Source organism: Panthera onca, chromosome C2 (genome assembly GCF_046562875.1).
Source record: "Panthera onca isolate mPanOnc1 chromosome C2, mPanOnc1 haplotype 2, whole genome shotgun sequence".
NCBI lineage: Eukaryota > Metazoa > Chordata > Mammalia > Carnivora > Felidae > Panthera > Panthera onca.
The window spans coordinates 148,660,701-148,685,700 of NC_138347.1; the positions used below are offsets into that span (position 1 = coordinate 148,660,701).

At 56.8% G+C, this 25,000-nt stretch overlaps 3 protein-coding genes across 8 annotated transcripts in view; 2 read left to right on the top strand and 1 right to left on the bottom strand.

Annotated features, from left to right (window-relative positions):
• The window catches only part of CCDC13 (coiled-coil domain containing 13), a 56,089-nt gene extending 55,949 nt beyond the window's left edge, over positions 1-140 (top strand). Inside the window, exon 17 of the mRNA XM_060638393.3 lies at positions 3-140. Within this exon, the coding sequence (XP_060494376.1) occupies positions 3-21 (19 nt within the window). The 3' untranslated portion in view covers positions 22-140. The remainder of the gene's footprint in view (positions 1-2) is intronic.
• Positions 62-13,338, top strand: HHATL (hedgehog acyltransferase like). Of its 5 annotated transcripts, none has more exons than XM_060638401.3 (12): positions 62-169; positions 5,745-5,863; positions 6,268-6,335; positions 6,863-6,976; positions 7,091-7,285; positions 7,647-7,856; positions 8,203-8,374; positions 8,836-8,980; positions 9,099-9,134; positions 11,918-12,119; positions 12,755-12,896; positions 13,101-13,338. In XM_060638401.3, exons 2-12 carry the CDS (start codon positions 5,758-5,760, stop codon positions 13,223-13,225), a joined length of 1,515 nt encoding a protein of 504 aa, XP_060494384.1. In that variant the 5' UTR covers positions 62-169; positions 5,745-5,757; the 3' UTR covers positions 13,226-13,338. The 5 variants fall into 5 exon arrangements, with proteins under 5 accessions (XP_060494384.1, XP_060494381.2, XP_060494380.2 ...); XM_060638397.3 differs by lacking the exon at positions 62-169 and adding an exon at positions 657-4,014; XM_060638400.3 differs by lacking the exon at positions 62-169 and adding an exon at positions 3,870-3,976.
• Positions 13,339-13,569: 231 nt separating this feature from the next.
• Positions 13,570-22,025, bottom strand: KLHL40 (kelch like family member 40). Of its 2 annotated transcripts, XM_060638396.3 has the most exons (7): positions 21,760-22,025; positions 19,124-20,392; positions 17,627-17,787; positions 17,259-17,366; positions 16,869-17,054; positions 14,956-15,102; positions 13,570-14,126 (listed from the first exon to the last, which is right to left on the bottom strand). In XM_060638396.3, exons 2-7 carry the CDS (start codon positions 20,285-20,287, stop codon positions 14,015-14,017), a joined length of 1,878 nt encoding a protein of 625 aa, XP_060494379.1. In that variant the 5' UTR covers positions 20,288-20,392; positions 21,760-22,025; the 3' UTR covers positions 13,570-14,014. The 2 variants fall into 2 exon arrangements, with proteins under 2 accessions (XP_060494379.1, XP_081646263.1); XM_081790137.1 differs by lacking the exon at positions 21,760-22,025 and having other exon boundaries at positions 19,124-20,437.
• Between the last annotated feature and the right edge of the window lie 2,975 nt (positions 22,026-25,000).

Consider the following 25,000-nt stretch of genomic DNA (forward strand, 5'->3'; position numbering starts at 1 on the left):
AGATTCTACAGGCAGCCTTGAGAGCTTTGCCGCGGAGCTGTGTGCTGCGGCACCTGCCATCAGCACCCCAGCTTAGTTAGACCAAGTCTGCTCCATCCTCCGTCAGAATCCCTCTTCAGGAGTCGCTGAGTTAAAAAGGGTCGAGTGCTAGAGCAGTGGCTGGCACACAGTAAGTACTTAATAAATGTTAGCCCTTGGTATTACCTGTTACCGCTGTTACCTCTTGAGCCGCCCCACTGCCCCAGGCACGGAGGTGTCGGGTGAGACAGACATGGCCCCTGAGCTCTAGGAAGTGCCCCGCCAGCCAGTGGGGGAGACAGACTCACAGGCCGCCATCTACTCAGCCGGCCGGCCATCAGGTGGGGAGTGCCACCGGCATGCCAGCCTCTTCAGGCCTGTGAGCGGTCCAGAGGTAGATCTGACTTGCTGTTTTCGGGGAGCCCCTGGTCAAGTCAGAGGCATGGCAAATAGGGCTGGGATGGAGTGGGAGGGGGTCGGGTGGGGGTGGGATGCACACAGAATGCAGCCCCTCAGAGCCTCTCACCTTCTCTGCTGAGGCTTCCAGGCTCGTTGTCCAGATCTGGGGTTTGGGGGGGAGGGGGCTGTCCATACTTCCCTGAGGAGTGGGAGGTGGAGGGTGGAAGGGGAAGGCCCAGGAGAGCCTGGGAGCAGGCTTTTTAAGGAAGGGAGGGGTTGTCAAAGGGGCCAAGGACTGGGGCCCTGAGGATCTAATGCAAGTGGGCCAGGTGGGGAGTAGGGCGGCCTGGTCTGTGCAGTTTAGTGACCGTGGCCCCTCCCGAGCAGCACCACCTGCCCCTGGGACCCTGAGGAGGAACTCCTCAGCCCCCAGGCAGGTAGGCAGCCCATGGGCTGGACTTGCCTTTCACAGATGACAACGCTGAGGTCCCTGGCCCGGAGCTGAAAAGTAGTAGGGGGAGGAGAGAGACAGGTGCTTGGAGGGCGGAGGGACAAGGACAAGTGAAGAGGCTGGGTTGGGGAGAGGCCTCACGTGAGGACTCTCCCTGGCCGCACCCCAGGCAGGTGCCGCGAGCCTGGGTGCTCAGGTTTCGGCGCTGACAGGTGAGACCTGGTTGAGCTGTGGGTGTGGCTTGGCCACTGTCCATGTGAAGGCCTCTGGGGCATTACAGCTGAGCTGGACTAGGTTGCAGCCTGGCTCAGGCTGATTCCAACCCCAAATACATTCCATTGCCATGGGGCCCCTCCCCTGCTTTCAGGAGCTCAGGGCAAGGTGGCCTGCAGTGGGGGTCCTCCTCTGCGCCCCCATATGCAGTGGCCAGAACCAGCCTCTTCTCTCCATCTCCATCCCCAGCGAGGCCCAAGCTACCCCACCCCCTCTCCCCAGGCACTGCCTACAGCCCCTGAGCCTTGCATACACACACACACAAAGTACATACGTCACACACTAGATACATAACACACATGCACATGCAAAGTGCACACGGCATACGTATACACACAACAAACACCGCAAACAACATGCAAGGCAACACATACACAGACCCCACATACAACAGACACAAAACACAATTATAGACACACAGGATACTTCCCGCCCATTTGTACTCTGAGTAACAATACACTGGGAAATGAAAGGGGACGCTGGGACTTGAGGGAATTGGCCCCCCTGCCCACTGTATCTTTCCCAGTGTCCCTTGCAGCATTTGGGAAGCTGACCCAGGCCTTTGTCCTGATCTAAGCCCGGTCGACTTCCTGCCCTTGCTTTGTGGACTGGCCACGCCAGGCACCCTCCCTTGCCACCACCCTCATACGGGGTGAGGCTGGCTTTGGACTGTCCGGTGCCACGTCCAAGAGGCCTCTCTAGCCCTCTATCCAGCCTGCCCTCCCCACATGCCAGGCTCCCTGCAGGCCCCGCTGCGCACAGCTCCTGCTGGGTGAGCTCTGCCTCTCTGGGCTTCTGGAGTGAGGGAGCTGTGGCTCTCTTCAAGAGCAATTCAGTGAGCCAGGCCCTTCATGGAGTGAGTCATGGAATCCCCCCAAAGCCCGATAAGGACAGAGCAGGCTCATTTACAAATGGGGATCTGAGGCTCTGAGAAGTGGATCCCACCAGCGAGGCAGATCTTGGGCTCAGGCTCAAGTCAGCTAGCTGAGCCTGTGTTCTGCATGTGCAGCCAAACCACCCATCCGCATCTCTGAGCCATTCTCTTTGAGCCTCGTGAGAACTGGCTGGCATGCCCAGGCTGGTCTCGGCCTGCACCCAGGGTGGGTGAATGGGGTTCTTGCCTCTGCAGAGCGATCAGCTCCAGAAGCTTATGGGGCTGACCTCCTTGGGTATCAGCTTCTTTTTCTATCAACTGGGGGAAATGGTAAAACCTTCCCTAGGGGTTGTGGTGACATTAAAGAGTCCACGTAAAGCCTTAGAACAGTGCCTGGCTACTGGGGTTAACTTACTACCCTTCTAATAACCACTGACTCTACCTCAGGACTCCACTCGGGTGTGCCGCACCCCACCCCTGCCCAGGAAGCCCTCCCTAAGCCCTGAAGTCTGGCTCAGGCATCCATCCCTCCTCCAGTGTGACCCATGATCCCAGCTGCAGCCCTCACCCAGCCCCTATATCGTGCAGTAATCTCCACGTACACTTCTCAGGGCCAGGCACCATGACGAAGGCCACTGTGTCATTCCGTGTGGTGTGTGTGCGGGGGTCTCCTTGCTTCTTCCTCTGGGCCAGTGTGTCTGCCTGGGAGGGAGCTCATTGCCTAAGGGCATTATGGGAGGATAGGGGACTCTCTCTCCCCTTCCCAGACCTTGGTCAGGCTCTGGAAGTTGCCCTGCTAGGGGAGGGGGGAGGAACAGCCCCTTCCTTCCCCATCCTCAGCTGAGCCTGTGGCTGGGGTCCAGAGATCAGCAGGAGCTCCAGGACCTGTCCTGTGATTTGTTTCAGTCACACAGCTCCTTCAACGCCACTCTTCCACCGACCCCAGACCCTCCTCACTGCACATGCCTGGACAGGCCCCCACAGACACGGCACAAGTATATACAGCTCCCTTAGACTCGAGGCTCTCATCCTAAAGGGAGACTAGCAGATGTTCCTGTCCTCTCTGTGGGTTCTTCAGCGTACCCTTCTGCATTGGGAAGGCTGGACTGAGGCCTTGGCTGCCCCTTCTGTGAGTGAGGGCCCTGTCCTGCTGCCCCCAGAGAGCTCCTGGTCGGTTAGGGACACTCAAGAGGATGCCAGCCACTCCACATACATATTTAAGCCTTGCCAAGTGACCCTGCTAGCACCCCTCCACTTGGGCAACTGCCTGTGGGACAGGGCTGAAGTATGGGGCCCCCTCTGCCACATGTCTCATGCCAGTTCCAGCCCTACTAGTTAAGACAGTCCTGCCTCAGGCACTGATGCCTGGCCGGTTAGGACTCTTGGCATGATGAAATGAACCAGGGCAGGGGGCTAGATGGATCTGCCCTGGGACGGCCCTTGGGTGTTCACATGTAAAGGTGCAGGCTAGAGTACCGAGCTGCGCATGAAGTGTGCATGTGTGTATGTGTGTGTGTGTGTGTGTGCGCAGTGAGGGCAGGGCACAAGGCCAGTAGGGGCTGTCCGGAAGGCTTCCTGGAAGAGGGGAGTCCTGGATAGCAGTGAGAGGGAGACACAGGCTCTATAGACCAGAAGAGGCAGGTTGGAGTGAGGCCCAGGTGTCCCTGTTGGAGCCTATGCCACTGGCCACCCCTTCCCCCGCCCTTGCCCCCCCCACAATCCTCCCTGCGGCTCCCTGTGGCCAGCAGCTCTGCAGCGCTCGGCTCTGCTCCACTCTGCTCAGCTCCGCTCCAGGAAGGCCACCTCCTCCCTGCCCTCCTCCACCCTCCTCCTGCTGTCACCACTCACCGCTCATAGCCTTGAGGGGGTGGGGACCCCAGGGCTGGACACACCCCACCGTGGCCCCAGAGCCTAGCTGGTCGGACGGACGCAAGGTCGGACGCAGGACCCCGGAGCCCGAGGTGGGCAGTGTGCCAGGGTCCCTCACAACCTCCTCAAGGTCAGTGCCATCTGGGGATGCAGCCACTCTGGGGTCCTTGAGACCTGTGGAGCCCACCTCAGGCCCCTCATCCCAGACTTCAGGCCCCAAAGCAGTCTTTTACCCCAGGTGTACCTAAGGTAGGCAGGACCAGGGGGCAGGGGCACCCCTGTGTCCACAGGGTAGCCTAGGTTCCAGGGGTCTATCGGAAGAGGTCTGAGGCCGGGGGCCAGCACTGGCCCTGCTCACAGGGGCCTCACTGGAGACACCCTGCACCGGCCATGGGGAGCTAAAATTGGAAAGTAGCAAGTGGGAGGCAGCTGACAAAGCTATTTCGCGGGCTCTTCACTGTGCTCCGGTTTCAAGCTCCTGCTCCAATAACCCGATCCTCCAGGCCTCCCTACCCCCACCTGGCCGATGAGGAGCTGCCTCAGCCCTCAGCCCAACAGTGCAGAAGTCAGGCTGGGAAGCCCCCTTGTATGGGCAGGGGCAGCAATGCTCTTCTCTTATCTGAGATTCCAGACAGCTCACTGAGAACACACAATCCTGTCCCAGGCTCACTGTGTGACCTTGACAGGTCCCCGTCCCGCTCTGGTCCATGACCCCTCTATCTATGTAGTTGGGAGAATGCCAACTCTGGGGGCCCAGGAGAGCTGGTTGTGGTGCTGGTAAGGAAGATTTGGGGGAGGATCAAGGGTGGAAGACAGGGTCATGCCAGCCACCTCTTGCCCCAGCCCAGGCCAAGAAGGTGCCTATACATGTTTCTCCCTTTAATTTGGCCCTGGGTCTGTTAACCAATGCACCCTCGGGAAGGCCCCAGGCCAGGCTGCAGTCTAGGAGGGGATAGGAAGGGATGGCCCAGCAGGACTCCTGAGGATGAACTAGGCCCCGGAAGGAGGGAGTGGCTAGGCTCACCATGAGCCCGATACCAGTCAGCACCTTGGACAGTGGCCAGCACCCTCCCTGGTGCCCGCCTGGCCCTGCCTGGCCCCACACCCACTACCCTGGGGCACCTCTTCAAATAGCACCGCCTCCAGCCAGTATCCAGGGCCTGAATACACAAGTACTGAGAGAGTGGGGCTGGTGTGGCCACGGACACAGGCAGGGACCACGGAAGTGGCAGACTGGGGCTCAGAGGCTGGTTGGGGCAATGGGAGTCAGTGAAAGGCTGGAGGCTGAATGAGAGGTAAGGAAGCTTGATGCTGGCGACAGGACCTTGGGGGTCTTGAGCTCTCAGGGAAGTAAAGGCAGCTCTGGAGGGGCGTGGGAATCAGAGAAGGGGATGTTGAGGTGAGTGGGGCATTGTTAGGAGCTAAAGGAGGCTTACTGAGGGGTGTGGGGACCCTTGGGGCCAGAAACATGATTGAGGTGATATAGGGTTCTTCCACATGAAGGTTATCTGAGGCCCTGGCAGAAGCAGTTTGAGCAAAAGGTGGGGACCGGTCTCCCTGAGAGGTATGAAAGATTAAACGAAGATGAGGCAGACAGGCTGAGAGTGAAGCTTATGTTTTCAAGAGCCTTCAATGGGCAGGGTGGGAGTGGGAGTAGCAGCTAGGAAGGGACACGGGATGTTGGCAGGTGTGGGAGGAATGGGGAGAGGGGAGGGGAGGATAATAGCATGAGATCTCTGAAGGGCAGGAAGGGCAATCTCTCTTCAGAATGTGATCCCCATCACCTTTGTGGGGCACCATGAGATGGGGCTAGGCAGGGCAGGGGGGCAGCAGTGCCCTCACTCGATCTGTCTCCCCCAGCACCATCCAGGCTATGGGCATCAAGACAGCGTTGCCCGCGGCGGAGCTGGGCTTGTACTCCCTGGTGCTGAGTGGGGCTCTGGCCTATGCTGGCCGGGGCCTCCTAGAAGCTTCACAAGGTAACAGCCGGGCTCTGGAGCAGAGGGTGGGAATCTTCTTCCCCTTGGGGCCTCAGGGTTCCACCCAGCAAGGCCAACATATTCCCTAGGCCCAGGGGGTTGGGCTGAGCTAGGCATAGTCACAGGGAGAGACAGATGCAGAGACACTACAGAGACCTGCACACAGAGCCACAGAGAGAGAGAGAGAGACTCAGACACTCAGGGATACAGAGACCTGGCCCCAGACACACAGTGAGACCCAGAGAGAAGCAGAGGCAGAGAGAAAGAGAGACCGACCTAGACCCATTCCCCTTTCTCTAGGGTGGGAGTCAGCCTTGCTGTAGGGGCAGGTGTGAGTGTGTGTGTGTATGTGTGTGTGTGTGGAGTCCTCCCCAGCCCCCACTAAGGCCACATTCTGTTCTCAGATGGGGCCCACCGGAAGGCCTTCCGGGAGTCTGTGCGACCTGGCTGGGAGTATATTGGCCGGAAGATGGTAGGTCCCACGCCCCAGGATCCCTGACTGAGGTCCCTTACCCTTGGCATGTCTCTCCCATCCCAGACCCTTCCTGACTCTCCTATTCCAGATATTCCCATGTAACAGAGGACTCACAGTGGGGAGGGTCTGTGGCTTGAGCTTCAATGCCTTCAGTTTCTCCACTGGCCCATCCTGTGTCCTCCTGGGGCCACATCAAGCCTGACCCAGACACTGTTCGTTTAGCAAATAAATTGAGACATGTTTCAGCAGGGGCCTCCAGAACCACCCTTCCCAGGAACAGTGCAATAATGGTGTAATGGGAGGCAATATGCTGGACAGAAGGGGAGCTTTGAGGGGCAGGGCAGCTCACATGGTGCCCCTCACTCCTCTCTACCTACCTGGCTGGGGAAGGCAAGGGCCTCAGCTATTGCTGTCCTCTACTGCATAAGAATACAGGGGCTGGAGGGGTGCTGGGACTCTGATCAGCCAAAGTGCCAGCCCATCCTGCCCCCTGCCCCTCTTTAACCTGCCCGGGCCTGCCCCAGGACGTGGCTGACTTCGAGTGGGTGATGTGGTTCACCTCCTTCCGCAATGTCATCATCTTCGCCCTCTCTGGACATGTGCTGTTTGCTAAACTCTGCACGATGGTTGCCCCCCAGGTGAGCTGGACTGGGCCACCCTAGCCTCCCCTGCAACTCCCCCTCAGCTACAAGGGTTGGGGTCCCACCTCCATTTGTATGGATAGATAAGCCATTCCTTCTCCCTGTCTACAGCTCCGCTCCTGGATGTATGCCGTGTATGGGGCCCTGGCTGTGCTGGGCACGATGGGTCCTTGGTACCTGCTGCTGCTACTTGGCCACTGTGTCAGCCTCTATGTGGCCTCACTCTTGGGCCAGCCCTGGCTCTGTCTCGGCCTTGGCCTGGCCAGCCTTGCCTCCTTCAAGCTTGATCCTCTAATCTCCTGGCAGGTGTGCAATGGGGAGCAGCAAGGGCGGAGGGTGCAGGAATAGAACCCCAAACTTCTCACTCCATCCAGAGCCCTTACCTCCTGAGTCTCCCCAAGCATTTCCTTCACTTTCCCACCTGTCTCCAAGCCTTTGACTGTGGCATAGACCTGCCCACAAAGTGGCCCCATCCACTGCAGCAGGGACAGGTGGTTTCCTGCTCTGTCCAAGCACTTAACATGAATTAGCCCTCAGTGGCCAGTGTTGACTGACTCTGGGCAAGACAGGAAGGGGCAGGACAAGGCTGGGCCCCTGTGGGAAGCTGGGTGGGCTTCCCAGAGACAGGGGCATCTGGTGAGCTGGCGGCCTATTCTCTCCCATCCAGAGCGGGTTTGTAACAGGCACTTTTGATCTTCAAGAGGTGCTGTTCCACGGGGGCAGCGGTTTCACAGTGCTGCGTTGTACCAGCTTTGCGCTGGAGAGCTGTGCCCACCCCGATCGCCGCTACTCCCTAGCTGACCTGCTCAAGTACAACTTCTACCTGCCTTTCTTCTTCTTCGGGCCCATCATGACCTTTGATCGCTTCCACACCCAGGTGAGAGAACACCCTGTGGGCCCCCAGAGCAGGGCTGGGGCCCGGTCTTCAGAGAGGGGCTCCCATCTCAGATAGGACTCCCAGGGCAGGCTGTGTCCCCATCCTCAGGCATGACCCCAGGATGAAGCCGTAGTGGCCTGCCTCCTCAGACCCCAGCATGGGGCCACATTCCCCCTTCAGACAAGGATCACCCGGTGGAGAAGTGTCTCCACTCCCGGGCAAGGCTGCCAGGATGAAGCCGCGTCTCCCCTCAGCCTCGGATCCCCGGGCAGTTGGTGCCTCCTCATTCAGAAAGGATTCCTCCGGCAAGGCTTGCCTCCCCACTCAGACACTTGGCATCCCCCAGATGAGCCAGGTGGAGCCGGTGAGGCGCGAGGGTGAGCTGTGGCGCATCCGGGCCCAGGCCGGCCTCAGCGTGGTGGCCGTCATGGCCGTGGACATCTTCTTCCACTTCTTCTACATCCTCACCATCCCCAACGACCTCAAGTTTGCCAACCGCCTCCCGGACAGCGCCCTCGGTGGGTGCGCGTCGGGCCAGAACAGGGGCTGGGAAAGACCAAAAGACCCTCTGCGCCCCCATGGCGTCACAGCTGGGGAAGCTGACACCCTGAGAGGGCACAGCACCTATCCAAGGGTGGGGGGACGGGGACTTATTCTTTGAAATGCCGGGGACTTGGAGATCGCTTTGTTCTGCGAGGCCAGAGCGGTTGGGGCTAAAGCCGGCCCCACTGGGCCTTGGGGTTGACTTCCACAACCGGGAAGGGGTCTCCCCGGGGCGGGCCCAGTCCAGCTCCTCCCCCAGGAAGTAGGGACGGGGTCTCTGTGGGGGCTGGCCGGGTGCAAGGACCTCCCCTACGCACTGTGGAGAAAGTCTGTAGGGGAGACCCTGGCTCTGCGCCACCCCCTCCTGGGATTTGGGGATCCGGGGAGCGAAGACCCGCGCGACGCCCCCCAGGCAGTGACGACACCCTGTCCCCAGCTGGCCTAGCCTATTCAAACCTGGTGTACGACTGGGTGAAGGCGGCCGTGCTCTTCGGCGTGGTCAACACCGTGGCTCGCCTTGACCACTTGGACCCGCCGCAGCCTCCCAAGTGCATCACCGCACTCTACGTCTTCGCGGAAACGTAAGTGTGAGATCCCGGGGACACGCCACGGGGATCCCCACTTTCCCGTAGCCTCTTTCCCCCACTCCCCTGGAGCTCTGCTACTGGCTGATGACACCCATCCACTCTTCTCCCTCAGGCACTTCGACCGTGGCATCAACGACTGGCTTTGCAAGTGAGTTGGGGTGGGGTGGGGCAATGGTCACATCAAACTGCCAGGTGTCTGAGCAGGGCAGTGCAGAGACTGGTCCACGTTCTAAAAGATCAGCCCTGGGCCAGAGGAAGCAAGGAGGAGGTCGTCGCAGAGGTCTAGGTGAAAGACAGAGGTTTGGACGTGGATGGGGGCATTGGAGGTGAGAAATGGTTGGAGACACACCAGGGGGAGCCTGGACAGGACTTGGCCATGGATTGAGGGACTGGGAAGGAGAGGGTGATGACTCCCAGATTCCTATCTGGGAGGTGCAGCATCCAGAGAGGGGTTCAGTGTGAGAAATGTCTGGTAAGATCTGGGAGACATCATTGTGGAGGTTCAGAGAGGTGGTTGGGTCTGAGGGTCTGGGGTCCAGAGAAGTCTGGCCAACTGATGCAGCTCTGAGCGTCATGAATGTGGGAGGGTAGTCTTTGGTCCTTGGGAGTGCATTAAGTCTCCAGGAGAGAGAGAGCAAAGAAGAGGAGACTAAGCGTAGCTGAGATTGGAGCTGGAAGGACTCCCATTGGGGGGAAAGGGAGAACCGTAGAAGGGACTGAAAGGCATGGTCAGAGGAGCAGAACGGTCAAGACCACATGACAGCCTGGAAACAAAGGGAGACCAACCAGGCATTGTGGGGGCAGCTGGGTCAGATGCTGCTGGGGAAGCTACTGAGGGGGGAACACAGAGGAGTGACTGAAGGGAGAGGTGAGGTGTCTTCAGACAGCAAACAATGGGACATGCTTGGTTGCTAGAAGGAAGTATAAGCTGGGGAGGCAGAATACAGGGGTGATTGTTAGCGTAAGGTCTCTGGGAGGTGATGGAACCAGAGCTAGGCAGCAGCTTGGCTTTGGGACAGGGAGGAGGAAGAGAAGCCATCATGGAAGCAGAATGGCAGATGAGTGTAGGGAAGTAAGGGATCCACCTGAAGGCTTTGGTTTTCTCCATGAAGTGGGAGGCAAGGTCACCAGCTGAGAGATGCAGAGTTGGGCATGGAGGGAGGCGGCATCTTTGTGTCTGCTTTCCTCCTGCCTAGCTCGCCCACCACACCCATTCAAGTTGTGGGAGAGATAAGGGTGGCATAACCACTGCAGAGCATGGCAGACGAAGCTGACCAGAGAAACCGTGGCATTGAGAGCCCAGGTGGGGTTGAAGGTAGTGGATTTTTGGACACTAATATGTGAAGGTGTGAGATTTTCCTTATTAGGGCTTAGCTTCTTGGGTGCAGGTGAGGAGAAAGTGGGGGATTGGGCTCTCTCAGATGGGTGAGAAGGAAGAAGTGAAGGATACAGGGTTTTAGATTATTTATAATGATGACTCATTGAATTTAAGCCCATTAAAGATGGTGGTAAAGATAGGGTCTTAAGATGAGGAAGGGGCAGAGGGGTCAGTGAAATTGAAGAAGTGGAGGTGGGAGGCCACATCAGGAGGGGCTGGTCGAGAATGGCAATTAGGAAGGAGTGAAATTTCCAGAGGTGACAAAGTTGGAGTTTGTCCATGGGAGTGGGTGGCTGAGTTGATGTGGAGAAGAAGCCATTGGCAATGAAGAGGTCAAGGCATGGTGAGGCCAGTTACTCAAGGGGTCTTCTACTGAATTTGTTTAACAAATATTTATTGAGAACCTACTATGTGCCAGGCACTGTTCTAGGCACTGGGGATACAGCAGTGAACATGGCAAAGACCCTGAACTCATGGAGCTTACAGTCTAGTGGGGAGAAACAGACCATAAACAGGTAAACAAACACATAAATAATTTTAGAGAGTGGTAAGCGTTATGAAAAAAAATAAAACAAGTGTAATGGGATAGAAGCTGGCCACAGGATAGAAGCTTCTACAGTTGTGGTCCGGGCAGGCCTCTGTGAGAAGCTATTTGAATAGAGTATTGAGTGATAAGGAAATCTGAGGAAGAGAAGTCCAGAGAGAAGGAACAAGTGCATAGGCTTGAGGCAGGAACCAGCTGTGTTTGCCTGAGGGACAGGAAAGCCAGTAAGGCAAAAGCATGCATGAATGAGGGGGGAAATGGTGGGTGATGAGGTCAGGGAGGGATCTTCTAGACTTAGTAGAGAGGTGGTTTCTTCTAAATGTAATGGGGAGCCGCTGGGGGAGGGTGGAAGTCATGTGGTCTGACTTACACTCTTAAAAGATGCCTCTAGCTGCTCTAGGGGGAGAATGGACGGTAGGGGGCCAAAGGGAGAAGCAGAGAAATGGCTTAAGAGGCTCTTGCAATAATCTATGTGAGGAGATGATCGGCTGGATGAGGGTGGTAATTGGGGTGGCAGCAGTGGTCAGGACTGGGTGGAGCCTATAGAATTTGCTGGCTTGGACGTGGAGAGGGGACTTGATAGTCCAAAATGGCACCGAGGCTTCTGGGTGCAACTGAATGAATGGAAGTGTCATCATCTGAGATAAGGATGCAGTGGGTTTGGATAGGGATGGGGGAATCAGTCATTCGAGTGAGATGTCTAGTGACAGGGAAATGTATGAATCAAGGGAGCAGGCTAAAGACACAGATTTGGGGCTCATCAGCATAGAGGCAGTGTTCAAAGTCTTGGGTCTGGATGAGATCACTTAGGGAATGGATAGGAGATAGGGAATTCAAAGCTGAGCCTTGCACCTTCTGAAGTTGGGTAGAGGAGAGGCAGCCTCCTCTGGGTAAAATGTGCCCAGGGTGATAGCGTTGAGGAGGGCTGCCCCTGTTGTGTATCCTTTGCCCATCTCCTACTTGCCCTCACCCACACTCTTGCTTGTCCTTTCTCCTGCCTTTCTTGCAGGTATGTGTATGACCACATTGGTGGGGAGCACTCCGAGGTGATCCCGGAGCTGGGGGCCACTGTGGCCACATTTGCCATCACCACTCTGTGGCTTGGACCTTGTGATATTGTTTACCTGTGGTCATTCCTTAACTGCTTTGGCCTCAACTTTGAGCTCTGGGTGCAGAAGCTGGCTGAGTTGGGGCCCCTAGCACAAATTGAGGTGAGTGGGGAAGGTCTGGGGTAGTGGTTGGCTGGGTCATTGGAGGGGGTAGCACTGCTGCTCTCTAGAGTCTTCCAGCCACATGTGGCCCCCCGTCCAGAACTTTCTCAGCACACCCTCCTTGTTGTCAGGGCAGTGGCTCCCCCTTTGGGTATCTAGCACTTCCTTCTATGAGAAGTGGACACCTGCACCAGGCTGTGTTGGGCCAGACTGTCCCCTCTCTCTGGTCATCCGTGTCCTCATCTTTAACACTGAGGGGGAGCTGGGTGCCTGAGTGGCTCAGTTAAGCATCCAACTTCAGCGCAGGTCATGATCTCACAGTTCGTGGGTTTGAGCCCCTCGTCAGGCTCTGTGCTGACAGCTCAGAGCCTGGAGCCTGCTTCAGATTCTGTGTCTCCCTCTCTCTCTCTCTGCCCCTCCCCCGCTCATGCTCTGTCTCTCTCTCAAAAATAAATAAACAAACATCAAAAAAAAAAAAAAAAAAAAAAAAGAGGGAGAGCTGACCTGGGGGCTCTCAGAGACCCAAGCCCATCCCCAGGACCTGGGATGGCCATGTGGGCAAGACCTGTGGCCAACCATGTCTTCTTTCCTCTGGCCCTCTTGCCCCACTGCCAATGCTCTCCTGGACTGGGCAGGCCTCTCTGTCGGAGCAGATGTCTCGCAGGGTCCGGGCCCTCTTTGGGGCCATGAACTTCTGGGCCATCATCATGTACAACCTTGTAAGCCTGAACAGCCTGGAGTTCACAGAGCTGGTTGCCAGGCGCCTGCTACTCACAGGTGAGGGAAAGGGGGGTGTGACTATAAAAAATGCCAGGCAGCAACCTTAAGGACTGTGACCTTCTGGCCCTTCTGAAATGCCCCCACCCCAACCCAACACCCTGGGGACTCAGAGGGAGGGCTAGTCAAGTGGGGACAGGCATGAGAAGAGTCACTGAGGATGGGGTCCTGCTCCTGCGCATTGATGACCTCTTTCCCACACAGGGTTCCCCCAGACCACTCTGGCCATCCTGTTTGTCACCTACTGTGGTGTCCAGCTGGTGAAGGAGCGAGAGCGAACCCTAGCACTAGAGGAGGAGCAGAAGCAGGACAAAGAGAAGCCCGAGTAGGTGGGAGGAGGAAGAGGGGAGAGGGATGGGTTCTGCTCAGCTGTTCCCAGGCGCGGGCCCAGACCAGGCCAGATGGGGCCTGACTGATAGAATAAAAGACTTTTTCTACCACAGTTTGGCTGTTCCCTGTCCCTTCTCCCAGCGGTCTCCTGGCTCCTTGTCCATGCTGGATGAGGGGGTGGAGGTTCTGGGCCCCAGGGAGTGGGGGGCAGGCTCTTGGTACACACAGACTGTGGAGGAGAACCTGTGTGGAGTGCAGAGGCCGCTGACCTGGCCAGCCCAGCAGCTGAACGTTGAAGCCCAGAATCTTCGACCACTTGGTCACTGACTCTTGGAGTACCTGATTCCAGACCCTGAGCTACTTGCTCAGAAGGCACTTTATTCTTCTTAAGGAAGGTGACTTATCCAGGCCGCAGGGTGTGCTTGAGGGGGACACTCCCCATCTGACAGGTAAGGAGATGGCTTCCCGTGGGGAAATTTCCCCACGCACACACACGCAAGCTGGGACTGGGCCAGAATGCTGCCTGGGACACCTCTCTGTGGTTCTGGCTCATGGAACAAGGACACCAAGGATATGGGGAAGCCTATGAGACCTTCAGTTCCTCATCCCTGCCGGAAAGGCTAGGACTGGGCAGCAATCTCCCTCCCCTGCCAAAGCAGCAGCCCGAGCGGCACAACGGGATCCAGGTGGGTTCTGGCCTCTCCCAGCCTCCTCTCGGGAGTCCCCATATGGCGGGCCTGTGTGGCCACAGGACAGGAGGGATGCTAAGTTCAGGCCCTCCGGGCTGGTCACATCTTGGTCAGGCGCAGCACGTTGAGCCGCACAGGTAGGAAGGTGGCACCGGCTGCGTAGGCGATCTCCCGCAGGACGCCCTCCCACTTCTTCTCATCCTCATTATATCTGGGGGTGGAAGGGATTGGGGACAGGAGCGCAGAGCTTGGTCAGCCAAGTGCAGAGTGGGCCCCGGCAGGGAGGGGTGGCTGGGTATGCTAGGCCCACCCCTGGGGACTGTCCCTCCGGCCCCAGGCCCATCTCCAGGAAGGTCTGGTCCTGGAGAATTCTCATGCCCTGGGAAAGGGGGCTGCCACAAGGCCCACCCTTAAAGAACAGCCACCCCACATTCCAGGAAGGGTCACCTCTTAAGGAATGTCACACTCCTCCAGGAAGGCCTGCATCTCCATGGCCCCTCCTCTGGACAATTCTGTATTCAGCACTCCAGAAGCCCCGGTCCCCAAGTTCCACCCACCCCCATGCCGGCAGCAGGTGCCCCAAGCACGGAAACCTCTTCCCTCCACCCCCAGGAAGGGTCAGCATGGAAAGTGATGGTTCTGAGAAGCTGGAGTCCAGCTTCTTCTCAATCCTGGCCCCAGTTCTCCAGGATGGAGCAGGGAAGAAAAGCTTGGCTGCCTCTTCAGGGCCCCCTCTACTCCCTGGGGCCTGTTTCTGTGGGTCTCTGCCCTAAGCTTGGGGTCAACTCCTGACTGAGACACAGCTGATGCTCCACAGTGGGACTTGGTACCCTGTGAGTCAACCCAGACTTTGCCAGCCACACAGAGAGACCGACTCTTGGAGTACCTGATTCCAGGGGCCGAGCAGGGTGTGTCTGCTGCCCCTTCCCCATGGGACTCCCTGGAAGAGGAATCGCCCCACTCCCAAATGAGCTTGCCAGTCCCGCTGTGGGGCATCAGCCTTGCTCAGGCTTCCCCTCACCTCCCTGGGCCAGGCTCACCTCCAGATGTCATTGAGCTCTGTAGGGACCAGCTCTCCAGACTCGGTCTCCAGTGTGGCAAAGCCACCGATGGCATAAAGGGTGCCCGCCAGGCTGACCAGGCTGAGTGAGCTGCGTTCCTGCGGGAAGGCCTCAAAGGGTGCCCACCTGGTGGGGAGAAGGGGGCATGAAGAGGCGCATCACCCAGGGGCCTCAGGAGCCCCAGTGCCCATAGCTTCAGCTGCACCTCTTTGAAACCTGAATCCCAGACACCCATGCTCCCAGCACAACCTCTTGTGTCCTGACCCTCCCAGGACTGCCCACCGGTCTTCCCCTTTCTCCTGCCCCTCCCACTTCCCTTCATGGACCCCTGGTCATTGCATCCAGCCTGTCCCGTGAAATCCACCACAGATCTCCCCAGTGTCCCTCCTTTGCTCCTGAACTAATTCTTGCTTGCTCGCTACCTCAGCGGCCACTGAGCAGTCCTCTCCTGGTGCCCCTGCCCCATCCTTCTTCTCCTTTCACTGCCCAGTTATTCTCAGGGTGTCTTCACTCCCCTCCTCTGGCCCTGAAGTTGGACTTTCATCCCTACCCTCCAAAACAGCACTCAGGTCCCCAGCCACCACAGAGCATAAAATCCAGGCACAGCAGGCATCTCTGCTGATGTGCCTTTCTCACATCCCCCCTGCCTACCCTCTCCTGTCCTCAGGCTCCTTCCTGGATGATGTATCTGCCCTCACCATCCCTTGGGGTTCGGGCCTCGGTTTCTCCTTCTTACACTCTCTCTCCCGAGGGAGCTCGTCCCCTCCATTTTCTGTTGACCCCTGCTCAGCGTTCTCCCTGCCCTGGTGGGCTCCTCCTGGATGCCCCCAGTTCCCTCAAATCCACAGGTCCTAAGTGGACCCTCACGTTTCTGATCTAATGCCAACTGTTCTCCAATAAATGGCCTCCCACCCTGCCTCAAAGGCGTCCACTTCTCCCTCTTATCCCCAACATCCAGTCTCTAAATTCTATTTATTCTGTCTCCTAAACTCTAGCTGCTCAAGGTGTGGCTCGTAGACCAGAAGGGATCAGCATCACCTGGGGGCGGAGGGGGAATTATTACAAAGACACACTCAGGGCCTTCCCCAGGCCTGAGAATTAGAATCTGCATTCTAACATGATCCCTGGGAGATTCGTGTGTGCATTACAGTGGGAGATGCCCTAGCCTACGTCTTTCTCTAGTGCATCCCCTCTGCCCCAGTTCTGCTGTGCCCTCATCTCCAGGCCACCACCCTCCCTTGCTATACAGCTGCACCCCTGCCTCCTGGGAAATCTTTCATCTGTTCTCCGCATCAGCTGTCATCTAATAAAACACGGATGTGAGCCTAAAACCCATCACAGGCGTTTCACCGCCCTCAGGATAAAGTCCCACAGCCCTGCTGCCACCTCTCCAGCCCACCCACCATACCTGAGCCAAGGCCCAACTTGGCACCAACTTCCCTCTGCCTGAGCATCCTTCTCCCACCATCCCTTTCGTGGGCTAAGTCCAAATGGACTTCCAACTCAGTTTTCTCCCGACCTCCCAGGACCAGGCAGCATCCGTTTTGGTCACCGTTGTATCCCTGGCACCAGGCCACTGCCTGGTATGAGTCTCTGAATGAGGAACCTGGCACCTCCCACCCCACTCTTGGGAGCTCTCCCCTGCAGAGCAAGCTGGCCATACCCCTTGCCCCACCTCGTGGGGGAAGCTCGCCTCATTGCTGATCAGGGGAGAGAGGCTATGTCTGTGCTGACGTCCAAGCTCAACAGCAGACGCCCAGGGCAGCAACTATGGGTCCTGCCAGGACAGACACGGAGGGGGCCAACAGGCCCAAAGCCACACAGCCAGGCGGTTACAGTGGGGCCCTTGGTCCCTGGCTGCCCAGCCCAAGGGGGACAGGAAACAGTCGTACTTGTTGTCCGCGATGCTGTATACTTCCGCTGAACTGGTCAGCCCCGTGTCTGTGACCCCAGCGGCTACAAAAATGCGGCCGTCGTGGACGGTGGCCCCGAAGAGGGAGCGGGCAGTCTGCATGGGTGCCAGCTCCTTCCACTCGAACTTCTTAGGGTCATAGACACACATCTTCTTCAGGCACTTCCTGGAAGGTGGGGGACACTGAGTGAGAGGGGAGGAGCCTGAGCACAGCGCCCCTCCTCGGCTTCGGCAGCACAGCGCCCCTCCTCGGCTTCGGCTTCGGCTTCGGTCCCTGCAGCCCGCACCAGCCCCGGAGAACCTGGGGAGGCCGTGCTCCCGCTCTAACCTACAAACCCGCTCGTGCGCTCGCTCCAGGCCCCAGCCTCACCTGTCACTGCCCTTGCCGCCAATGACGTAGACCAGGTCCATATGGGAGAGCACCGCGTGGCCGTACACAGCGTAGGGCAGCGGGTCCGATTCGCCCCATTTGAACGACCTGAAGCGGACGGGAGTAGGGCGAGCGCCGGGGTCAGGCGTGCGCTGGGTCCGCGTCTCTGCAGTCGCCCGCCCACCCGACGCACATTCGGAGCGCACCCCGTGCGTTACCGGCACCCCCCAGGTCCCTCTCGCACCCCGCTGCCGACCGCCCCGCCTCTACCCAGCCCGCCTCCGCCCGCCCGCAGCCCCGGCTCTCGCTCGAGCCCCCGCCGCCGGGCCCCTCAGCGCCGCCCCGCCCCGCCCCCGGCCCGCGCTCACAGCCGGTCGTAGCACATGACCGAGTCCAGGCTGCGCTCGCCGTCCTTGAGCTCCCTGCCGCCGACCACGTAGATGGAGTTGAGAGCCTCTCCCAGGCCGAAGAGGCAGCGCGGCGAGGGCAGCGGTGGCATTCCCAGCCACTCGGAATCCAGGTGGTCAAACTGCGGGGCCGGGCGTCCAGTCAGCCACCGGCCCCCACGTCCCCGGCCCCGCTCCACCCCGCCCAGCCACCCCGGGCCTCCAGGTGGGGCCAGAGCAGCCTGGAGGTCATCCCTGGAGACAGTGCCCTCTCTTCCTGCCAGGCGAAGAACAACTGAGGCCTCCGGAGGTTAGGCGCCCGGAAACCACCATTACAGCGCCAGGATGGGGCACCCCACGCGAAGTCCTGTCCCTTCCCCAGTACAACTCTGCAAGTGAGGCCTGCCTGCCCTGTTTTCCACCACATCCCACTCTACAGGAAACCTCCAAATACAGCTCTGCCACTCATCCCTTAAGATCTACAGTGTAAATCTGTGGCCCCGACCACCTCCACAGTCTTACACGGTGGTATCAGAGGCTCATCTATCTGGAAAGTTTCCGAAGGCTGAGCGGTGTGAGGATGAACGCTTTATCACCATCGAGTAACCTTCAAACAACCTTATCAAGCAGGCAAAATAATATCCCCATTTACAAACGGAGGCCCGGAGAAAATAAACAATGTGCCCGCCGTATGCCTTGGCTGGTAACTGGTGGAGCCGCCCCCGGTCCCCCCACCCTGCCCCCGGTTTAACCCTGGCACCGTGTTGCCCCTCACCCCTCTCACACCTGGTCAGGCCTCGCTGAGCACACCACTGGCTAGGTTCATTCCAGTCTCTGTCCCTTGCTTACCATTCCCCAGGCAGAAACACCCTACCTTCCCCTTCACGCGTCCAAATTCCCCCCAAATAGCAAGACTCAAACCTACATGGCCAGTCACCAGGAAACCGTCCTCTCTGCCCTCCGAGATTCCACACTACACTAGCACTTGGACTGGACACCCCACTCTATTGGCCCTTTACGGGCCTCAATTTTCTCATCTGTACAGTGAAAAGACTAGGCAGGAAAGTCCCTTTGTTTGGGACACTGTTCTATACTCCAGTCCTGGCTTCATGCAAAGGCCCTGGCTCCAGACCCCTACGCTGACCTTGCTCCCCCTTCTCACTGTGTCTGACCTCAACTCCTGGGCAGAGATAGAGCCTCCAACATACCAGACCATCCTGGGGCCAACATCCCCCTGAAACTGAGACATCGGAGTTATGTAACTAATTGTCAATTGCCTATAACTGTCTTCAACCTTCAGGCAAGTGGCTGTCAGTCAACCCCCCCCCCCCCCCCCCGCCCCTGCCCCGGTGTACTTCTCATCCTAGACCCAATGGCCACTGCCAACAAGTAGACACAAGCCTCTCCTGGGCCCCGAGGCTGCCCCTCTCCATTCCCAGGACCCAGCGCTGGCTGCCCCTCCCAGGGCTGGGCAGGCACCTGCAAGAAGTAAGCACTCATGGGGTCCTCTTTGTTGTCCTCGTTGTAGAAGAGGCCCCCGGCCACAAAGACCTGGTTCTCCTTGGTCACAAGGCTGACATGGTTCTTAGGGATCTGGGTGGAGAGGGAAGCACAGTAACACTCGTTGGCTGCTGGATCATAGGCCACAGCTCCCTCCTCGCTGATCATGAAGATGAGGTCCTGCAGGAACATGCCAAAGCGCAGAGTGTCATTGAGGATCCCGGGTATGATACGTTCGTCCTCCTCCACCTGCTCCTCCTGTGCCTTGGCTTCGCCTGTGCCCTTGTCAGCAGCCTTGGACCCGGCTGCCTCCTTCCCCTTGTCCTTCTTCTTCTTGCGCAGCACAGTGAGGCGGCCCTCGTGTGCGTCCTTCACCATCTGCACCTTGCGCAGCAACTCGGGCTGGGCACGCACAAGAGGGTGGTTCTCCACGCGGCTCTCCAGGAAGGCGCGCGGCAGCAGGCGGCAGCGTATGCTCTCGAAGACCGTGGGCAGCGCACGCTGGCGCTCCGCCTGCGCCTTGGCGTCGCCGCTGCCCGCCCACCGCATCACCGCCTCGAACACCGCCTCCTCCTTCTCCACGTTGAGGCCGTCGCTGGAGATGATGGCGATGAGCTCGTCGGCCGAGAGCCCGAGGAAGTCGGCGTCGCGCGCCACCAGTGAGAAGCGCGCGCAGATGAAGTCGCGGGCGGCCACGGCCAGGCGCGCGCAGTCGAGGAGGAGGCCGAGGCGGAAGACGGCCAGGCAGTTGGCAAGGCACAGGCGCTTCTGTAGGAAAGACACGCAGATGGTGAAGATGGACGGGATCTGGAAGCGGTGCGCTGCTGCGAACAAGTCCTGCACGCTCGCCTCGTCCAGCGCGATCTCCGACGTGTACAGGTAGTGCAACACCTGGGCCACCACGTCCGGGGACACCTCCTCCAGGCGCAGCTCGCCGGCCTGCTCGGGCTCGGCCAGGAAGCGCGCCCGGAAGTAGGGGCTGCAGGCGGCCAGCACCAGGCGGTGGCACGGGAACTCGCGCTCGCCTACCCGCACCACACAGTCGAGGAACTTGCCGTGGTCCAGCATGTCCTTGAGCCCGTCCTGCAGGAGCGTCTGCTGGTACAGCCGCTGCTCCTCCGCCTGCTCCAAGCCCAGCGCCATGGTGGGTGGCTTGGGGTGCCGCTGCCCGGCCAGGGGGGCCTCCTTTTTCTGTTCCTCTGCTTTCCTTCTGGGCCGCTCTCAGTCTACGCAGCTGTCTTCACGGAGCTATATATAGAGGTGGACAAGACCCTGTAAGGCGAGCCGCCTGGCTTCCTGCACATGACGCAGAGGGGACAGCTGGGTGGAGGCCCCCTCCCAGGGCAGCCTTGACTCAGCCCCAGGGGCTCATGGGACGGGGGTGGGGTGTCTGGGCCTAGGAGAGCCTCGCTGCCTCATTTCTAAATGGAGCACACCGAGGTTCCGTTGCAATTAAGACTGCATTCCTTGGTCAGGCAATACCCCTGAAGGAAGGGGATGACTCAAGCTCTGCCCCTCGGTCCAGGGAGGAAGCATTGGTATCCCTCTTCCAGGGTCTCCCTTCCTTCATGCCTTCTGGGCCTTTCTGTCTGGGTGCTTCCATCTTCTTCCCTGGAGTATATCTCACCCCAGGCACCCCTGGATTCAGTGTGCTTGGGTTTCCTGCTCAATGAACTTGGGAATGGCATTCACTCACTGGGGACCTTGGTGCCCTACCTTTAAAATGGGAGGACCTTTCCCCCTTTCTGCTCCAGATCTGAGACCCTCCTTAGACTGTGCAAGGAAGCAGGAAGGTCACCATCTTTCTGAAGGGCCTGTACAGGTCACATGGCTCTGTTGAGCCTCAGTCTCCCTTTCTACACAATGAGGCGTTGGAGGAGTTCGATTCTAAGGGCCACAATTAGAGTTCTGCTGAGGCTCAGAAGCACTGAGGTTCTGTGTTCCTGGGAGTACACTATCACAGGGTTTTAACACTGTAAGGCGTCAGACACGCTAGAAAATTAATTTCCTAGGATTTAACTATTCTAGGTATATAAACTCCCAGGGTTTTAGCATTCTAGAGGAGTGACACTGTGGATTCTACTGTTCAAAACGTTAACACTCTTAAGAGTTTAATGTTCTAAGACAGCTGTCTATGCTCACTGTCTTTGGTCCATACTAAGCTTGACCTGAGCCTACGTGGCCTTGGGGCCCTTGTACCCTGTCTACCATTTAGGGGGTCAGAGTAGAGGCCAAGGATAGCCAGTCCTTATGCCCAGCCTTCTCTGACCTCCTTACCACCCTCCCCCCACCCCACCACACACACACACACACACACACACACACACACACACACACACACATCAGCCTCAGCCACCAAGATTAACTTGCTCCCAAAGTGCCAGAGGCTGCAGCTGTGGGTTAAATTTAGCCCCCAGGACACTGGTGTGAACTGTTATGGGGCATTCTCCCATCATTCCTCTGAGTCACTTGTTTATAACCTCAGGCTTGAGGGGCAGAGGGATTGGAGAGGGGACCTCAGGATAGGCCAGGACTGAGTCACCTCTCATTTGGCGATCTCAGAGATGTCACCTCCTGTCCCTCCTGAGCAGAGCATTCAACGATCATTTGCTCACCCCACCGGCAGGTCTTAGAGAGGCACAGCAGCCGGGCACGTCCTGGAGGTGGTCCTGTCCATGTTGCAGAAAGGGCAAAGTCTCACCCCAGGGCTCCCAGCGCGGTCCTGGGCTGCGGGGCATTTCCAACAAGCACCATCAGTGAAGAGACCAGGCTCTGCAAGGCTGAGCAACTTGGCCAAGTTGCTCAGCTGGCAAGTGGCCAGGCCAGGGCTCAAGGCAGATCTGCCCACCTCCAAAGGCTGTGGGAATCCCTCCCCACCAAACTGCCTCCCACCAATTAACAACAACAACAACAACAACAACAAATTAGTGGTAGCTTCATTTTTCAAAGACCAGGACAGAAAGTACATACCAAACAATTAACTTATGTTTATCATATGACTCAATGACGTATTTTTAGATTATGATGAATCCCATAGTGCTCACTGCCTACCAGGCATTCCGCTAGCATATTTATATGTGGCTCATTCATTCATCGAGTACCCACTGTGCACTCTTCTCAGTGTTGAGGATTCAACAGTGAACACATCAGGCAGGAATTCCTGTCTTTATGGAGCTTATGTGCAGCCAAAGTGGGCGGTTGGGGGGAGACAGTAACAAGCAGTTATACAGAATGTCAGATGATAACTGCTAAGTGACAAGTAGCAGAGAAGAGGTCATGGGAAGGGACAGGTGGCGGTGGTAATAATTTTAGTAGATAAGTCAGGGTCGACTCACTGAGAGGACTCCATCTGAGCACGTTCAAGCCATGGGATAGGAGGATTCCAGGCAGGGGTAATAGCTTGAGCAAAGGCCCTGAGGCAGGAGCACACCTGCCATGTTCCAGGAACAGGGAGGAAGCCAGTGAGGCTGAAGCAATGAATGAGGAGGTGAGTAGGAGGAGATAAGGGCAGAGGAGTAAGGTGGGGGCGTCAAGTAGGGCCATGTGGGCCAGTGTTCAGCCTTTGGTTTTTCTCTTTGGTGAAATGGGAAGCCACTGTTTTGTTTTGTTTTGTTTTGTTTTTTTAAAGAGGACTTTTTTTAAAAAGTTTATTTATTTTTGAGAGAGAGACACACAGAGAGAGGGAGAGAGAGAATCCTAAGCAAGCTCCACACTGTCCATGAAGAGCCAATGCGGGGCTCAAACTAACCGCGAGATCACGACCTGAGCCAAAGTTGGGTGCTTAACCGACTGAGGCACCCAGGTGCCCCTATTTCTTAATGAGAATTGTGGGAAATGCAAACTTACCCACAAGTAAAGAGTCTCCCATGCCAGTCTCCCATGTCCCCTTCTCCCCACTTCAGCAACTATTGAGTCACCAACTTGCGGCCAATCCCGTTTCATCTGCCCCAGCCACTCTGCGAGTCACTCAGGGAGAAGTCCGGGGATTGGACGCGAGTACGGGACAGAGTGGGACAAAGCACATGGCTTTCAGCTGAATCAGGGAGGATGTCATCTCCCTTCATCCTTTGAATTTTTACTCATTTAATCTTACCCCAAATTAGGAGGTAGGAATTACCTGCCCCCCCCTTATAGAAGTTGAAATTTAAATGGCCAGCAAACAGGGATCAGTCTTATCATGTTTTTTTTTTTAATTTTTTATGCTTATTTATTTTTGAGAGAGAGAGAGAGAGAGAGAGAATGCAAGTGGGGGAGGGGGCAGAGAGAGAGGACAGAGAATCGTCAAGCGGGCTCTGTGCTGACAGCAGAGAGCCCGATGTGGGACTTGAACTCACAAACCATGAGATATGACCTGAGCCAAAGTTGGATGCTGAACCGACTGAGCCACCCAGGGCCCCCCCCCCCATGTTTTTTTTTTTTTAATGGCTTTGTTGAAGCATAAGTGACATACAATGAACTGCACATATTTAAAGTGTACAATTTGAGAAGTTTTTTTTAAGTTTATTTATTTTTGAGAGAGAGGGAGAGGGAGCCTGAGTGGGGGAGGGGCTGAGAGAGAGGGGAACAGAGAATCTAAAACAGGCTCAGCGCTGACAGCAATGAGCTTGAAGTGGGGCTCGAGCCCACGAACCGTGAGATCATGACCTGAGCCAAAGTCAGATGCGCAAAGGACTGAGCCAACAATTGGTAAGTTTTGATGTGCATATATATACACCCACAAAACCAGCAGCCCAATCAAGTTAGAGAACAGATCTATGTGTCCTTGTGCCCTTCTTTAATCCCTCCCTCATCTCTCCCCACAACACCCCCAGCCTGACAGTCACAGATCTGCTGTCACTATCATTCCTTTGCAGTTTCTAAAGTTTTATAGAAGCAGAATTATGTAGTATGTCCTCTCTCTCTCTCTTCTGACTTCTTTTACTCAGACAACTATTTTGAACTTCATCCAGTTTGTCTACTCATGTCCTGCCTTCATTAGGAATCTTAGCACATCACAAGGGTTATTTAAGAAAAATGCCAAGTGAAAAAAAAATTTTTTTTTTTTTGGCCAAGTGAAAATTCTTGAGAAAATGTACACTCATTTCACCAAGATCAGAGAACAAACCCCTTGCAAATGTGCCAAGAAACCAAACAATGCCTGCAAGCCTCATCATATGAGCAGGCCTCACCCAGATGTAGACTTGGGGCTGTACCTCGGCCGCCGAGTATTTGCTGGAATAGTCGTGCTGTATGACAAGATACTTGTCACGCTCAGTAGTCTCCTCCCATCTCCTAAATGGTCTTTCTATGCGTGGGATAGTCACACATCTATAGTCCTTCCCCAAGGTAGAAGCCAGAACTTATTTTTTAGCCTCACTGACCAGAAGGAAAAAAAAAAAAGATACCAGTAACCGAGGGACCTCAAGGAGACAGTGGACAGTGAGGCCCTCCAGTTCACAAGTCCTTTCACACATGCTGACCGCCATTGGGTTTTTTGGTGCTCCACTTTTTAAAAATTATTGAGAGGCGCCTGGGTGGCTCACTCGGTTGGGCATCCAACTCTTAATTTTGGCTCAGGTTATGATCTCACGGTTCGTGGGTTCAAGACCTGTATTGGGCTCTTTGCTGACAGCACGGAGCCTGCTCGGGATCCTCTCTCTCTACCTCTCTCTGCCCCTCCCCAGCACGCTCTCTCCTGCGTGCTTTTTCTCTCTTCTCTCTCTCTCTCTCTCAACATAAATAAATAAACGTTAAAAAAAAGCTTACAAAAACCCACAGTGCCATTATTACACTAATTTTGTAATTATTGAAAAGATGACTTCTGGCTTAGACAACGTGGGACTCCTTTCTCCCTGCTCTTCCCTGTTAAGTACAATG

What these genes read in the sequence shown, in the direction of transcription:
- HHATL (XM_060638397.3), top strand. Translation starts at nt 3,692, where the DNA reads ATGCCACTGGCCACCCCTTCCCCCGCCCTTGCCCCCCCCACAATCCTC. An exon ending in CCTCCCGGACAGCGCCCTCG is followed by an intron (nt 8,375 to 8,835) that starts GTGGGTGCGCGT and finishes CCCTGTCCCCAG; the next exon opens with CTGGCCTAGCCTATTCAAAC. An exon ending in CTCTACGTCTTCGCGGAAAC is followed by an intron (nt 8,981 to 9,098) that starts GTAAGTGTGAGA and finishes CTTCTCCCTCAG; the next exon opens with GCACTTCGACCGTGGCATCA.
- KLHL40 (XM_060638396.3), bottom strand. Translation starts at nt 20,287, where the DNA reads ATGGCGCTGGGCTTGGAGCAGGCGGAGGAGCAGCGGCTGTACCAGCAG. An exon ending in GTCATGTGCTACGACCGGCT is followed by an intron (nt 17,367 to 17,626) that starts GTGAGCGCGGGC and finishes CGTCCGCTTCAG; the next exon opens with GTCGTTCAAATGGGGCGAAT. An exon ending in TACAGCATCGCGGACAACAA is followed by an intron (nt 15,103 to 16,868) that starts GTACGACTGTTT and finishes TCTCCCCACCAG; the next exon opens with GTGGGCACCCTTTGAGGCCT.